At 47.1% G+C, this 4,170-nt stretch overlaps 1 protein-coding gene across 1 annotated transcript in view; it reads left to right on the top strand.

The window, feature by feature from the left end:
* The window catches only part of STAB2 (stabilin 2), a 79,716-nt gene that overhangs the window by 73,122 nt on the left and 2,424 nt on the right, over positions 1-4,170 (top strand). Inside the window, exons 59-63 of the mRNA XM_057384977.1 lie at positions 764-929; positions 1,144-1,250; positions 1,842-1,961; positions 2,694-2,852; positions 3,597-3,704. Coding sequence (XP_057240960.1) covers positions 764-929; positions 1,144-1,250; positions 1,842-1,961; positions 2,694-2,852; positions 3,597-3,704 — 660 coding nt within the window. The remainder of the gene's footprint in view (positions 1-763; positions 930-1,143; positions 1,251-1,841; positions 1,962-2,693; positions 2,853-3,596; positions 3,705-4,170) is intronic.

Here is a 4,170-nt window from a genome sequence, read left to right as displayed (position 1 = left end):
GTGGTGCTGGGGTCAGAGGTGGGCTTTCAGGGTATTTTCAAGGGGATTTTAATTGTTAGCACTTCTTAAAGCAATTTGAACTTCAGAATTAAGCTCAAAGTAAAATTCAGGAATCTTTTCCTCAAATGCTGTTAAGTTAGCAGACCCATTCCTACATTGAGGTGATGTCAGTGGGATGAGCACACCTCAACCTGGATTTGCARCACTTATTTTAGAAGAGTGGTCAGACTGACTGTCCCTTTGTGTCCCCTTCCMCCCATGGAAGGAAAAAGGGCATTCCCTGTTTGGGGACACCTTCAGCAAAAGGTGAGGCTGGACCAAAGCCTGGACATCAGGCTCCTTCTGCTGCAAAAAGGGATTCAGACTCAGCCAGAGCTGCAGCTTCCCTGCGCCTCACAGGTTAAATATTTCCCCCAAAGCAGCCAAATCAGTGATGGGGCTGGCCCACTCTCCTGGTGATTCATTTTCTGTGCCCAGAAATCCGGTCCTTTCCACGCTGGCAAAAGCTGAGCTGGCACCCCATGGAATTTGGGCACATCCCCTTTGGCTTTCCCCGCTGCCTCTGATGCTGCCCAGCTTTGCACTCAGGGAAGAGCTTCCAGGAAAGGCTCTGTTGGTCCCCCAGAGCTCAGAGCAGGGCAGGCTGCAGGACCCAGGGATGGACAGAGCCCTGCAGAGCCCAGGAAGCTCCTTCCACCTGCAGCTCTCCATCTCCAGCTCCTGGCCTGAGTTTTTCCCCTGTGGCTGTGCTGACCCCATCCAGGCCAGGTACCACTTGTGCTCTGCTGGCTGGCTGGATGGAGGCAGGGTGGGATACCCCACCGCCTTCTCCTCCCCRAACTGCGGCTCCGGCCACGTCGGCATCGTGGACTACGGGAGAAGAGCCAACCTGAGCGAAACCTGGGACGTTTTCTGCTACAGGGAGAAAGGTGAGAGGGTCCTGTTCCCATCCCTCTGTGCAAACRGGGGCAGCAGCAGCCCCGATTTTGGTTCCCTTCACCAGCCACAGGCTGCTGGATGATGCTGCAAGGCTCTGCCTCTTCTTTAGCTTTTTAAAAAAACATCACCTGTCTCCTCYAAGTTGCCTAAAGCTTTCTTGGAAAGGGTGTTTGCCCTGCAGCTCTGTGTGTTTGTCCCTTSCAGAGGTGAACTGCASCTGCAAGCCAGGCTACGTGGGGGATGGCATCTCCTGCAGTGGGAACCTCCTGCAAGTGCTGATGTCCTTCCCAACTCTGACAAAGTTCCTGTCGGTAGGGCCAGGGATGGATGGGAGTGGGGAACAGTGGGGTTTGGGTGTTCAGGGTTTGCTTTACTGGCCTGGAAAAGACAAAAAGCAGAGGGGTTTAAACCTGCACCATCCCTGAACTTAGTTATTACTGCTTCTTTAACTTACTTGCTCCAAATGGGTTCTAAAATTCACTTAGAATTAAATGCCTGGTGCAGCTTTAGCTTGAAGCAGCCTCTCTGCATGACTTTTTCAATGAGCACAGTGCCTGGGAACTTTATCCAATTGCCACTGGGAAAGGGCAAAATGTTGAGAGTTCTTTTCTTGTCACTATTCAGAAAGGCATTATCTGTACCAGCAGCCTCAGAGACAACAAGGGCCCAGCTTCTGCAAAGCAGTTTAAGATGAACTCATCAAATCAGCAGCTAGAGCTGGGTTTTGAATACAAACTTCCTTTGTAAAGTCCCTCCAGATTTGCTTTGTGGTTGATAACAGCAAGTCCCCTTGTTGTCATTTATTGTGTGTCATCTTTTCCACTCAGGAGTGCACAATTGCTCTTCAAAAAAAAAAAAAAAAAAAAAGAAAAAAGAAAAAGCTGGATTTTGTTTCTCCCTAGGTGATCATGGTTTACTCCAACACCTCAAGGAAGGGGAGAGAGTTCCTGCAGTACCTCACAGACCTGTCAGTGCAAGCCACTCTCTTTGCTCCAAACGACAGTGGCTTAAAGGAAAACGAGGTCAGAGGTTTTTTTGGGGTTTTTTTTTTTTCCTTTCTTGTTTTCATAATACTTTTAAAACAGACATTATGGGTTTCTGCATCCCGTTGAAATTTAGGCTTAGAAAAACAATCTTAGAATGATGTGACTTCTGTCCAACCCTGTATAATTTAAACTGTGCTCACAGAAGAGGGGCATTCATTGTTTCCATTTCCCTTCCATGGTCAGGAGTGCAAGGTTATCAAGTGCTCAGGTCACTACAGAGGTTTTTCCAGCAGGAATTTTAGTTTCCCTGTTAGGAGGGAGTCTGCCTGAGATGAAATCTGTTCTGGCTTGTTAACACCGAGCACAGTTATTTGAAGAAAGCAGCACACAGCTTTGGTRTTTCCCACAAATACAACATCTGTTCCTAACTTCATTTCCATGCCTACCCCTTTTATTTTTTCTTTCCTTTCTTCAATCAAACAGTGGCTTTTYGCACTCACACCTCCAAGCTGTTTGGAATATCTCAGTTTCATCAATTCAGGTCATCCTAGAGAAGAGGAAAATCCTTTGTGGCACTGGAATTCCAGTCCTGGCTGCTGCTGGCAGCCCCAGGGACAGAGGGTCCCACTGTTCCTGCACAAACTCCACAAAAACCCYTCCTGCTGCTGCACTTGCTGGGGAAAAAAGTTAACAAGCACTTGGCTCACCAGTAAATCCAAAGTTTAATGAGATCCATTAACAGCCCTTGTGTTTTGCCCTCATTTGCAGACCCTGTCTGGGAGAGACATCGAGTATCATTTATCTGGGGCCAATATAATGTTTTATGAGGACCTGACCAATGGAACCACCCTCCTGAGCCGTCTGGGGAAAAAACTCCTCATCACAAACACCGGGGCTCAGGAGCATCGAGTCCCCACTGCTGATCAGGTACCTTTGTCATAAATTTCCTGTCTTTGTGCTTCTCCCCCTCTCATGCCATCCCCTCTAACCAGGTGGCACACTGACCTGGACAGCATTTGGATAAGATTAGAGTGGAGACTGAGTTCAGAAAGCTCTTCACTGTCCAGAGACTGCAGGAAAGCAAACTGCAAATTTAGAAGCTTGCAAATGGACACAACTGTGACCTGCAAAACTCAAAAGTGGCCTTCAGGAATGAGAGAATGGGGATATGGGCTTTATTCAACACTTGBCTCAGCCTGGCAGGATTATAAGATGATGGCTGTGTGATAGGTGATAGGAGAAGAGATGAGAGCAATGATTTATCATTAAAATAAGATGTTGGAATTTGTAAAATTTGTGGGTGAGGCAGAAGATACCAAGCAAACTCCAGCCAGCGAACTGGAGTGACAAGTGGAAAACTCCACAGGGAGAGTKGCTGCCTGGCACTCAGGAATAACAGCACTTTGGGCAGAGCTTGGCAGCTTCACAAAGATCACAAAAGCCTTGATTTGGAAGGGAAAGAGAAAGGACAGAGCAGTGCCTGAAGGTGATACACACAGGTGAAGAGAGGCAGSACCAGCCCAGGGCATCCCAGGCTGATGGCCAGGGAGGCAGCAGCGTGAAAGCCCCACGTGTTTGCYCTCTCTGAGGTGGGAACATCCCCTWAACACCCATTTCAGAGSCAAAAGGAGCAGGGTCAAAGCTCAGCTCCCATTCCTGCTTCTCCCGCAGAGCCAGGTCCGATACGTGGATGGAAGTGCTATTGTTGAGTGGGATATCATTGCTTCCAACGGGATCATCCACATCATTTCAGAGCCTCTGAAGGCTCCTTCAGAGCACGTGAGTACATTGTGATTTTGTTTTTTGGAGTGGTGAGAGGTAACTGTGGCTTACATCACCCTAAACTCACTGCTGACATTCATATATTCCCAGTTTCCCTGACATAAATGCAGCTTTYAGCTTAAAAGCTGACTTTTAAAAARAATTAGAAGTTGAAAACAAGGTATTAGTGAAGCACAAAACATTTACCTGAATAATTTCTTCCCACATTGATAAATTTRTTTTCCTTATACAAAATAACAAAGCTCACGTATGTAACAGAGATTTTATAAAGCTCCATTTTAGTTCTTGCAGAAAAACCTTTCAGGTTTCCAAGGAACATTGGCATTCATTCCTGTCCAAAACAACAAGGTGTTTTGAAAGTAGGTGATATTTGCCTGCATGAGTTCCTGCAAAGATCCTACAGTTATCCAGCTGTATCCTTGGCCTGCAAGGGTTTGTGATGGATTTGGCAGTGCTGGGTGAA

This window comes from Malurus melanocephalus, unplaced genomic scaffold, assembly GCF_030028575.1.
Source record: "Malurus melanocephalus ecotype Western Australia unplaced genomic scaffold, MMel_1.1 scaffold_763, whole genome shotgun sequence".
Lineage (NCBI taxonomy): Eukaryota > Metazoa > Chordata > Aves > Passeriformes > Maluridae > Malurus > Malurus melanocephalus.
Note: the sequence above shows the minus strand (reverse complement) of the source record. Positions and strands in the feature narration are given on the sequence as shown.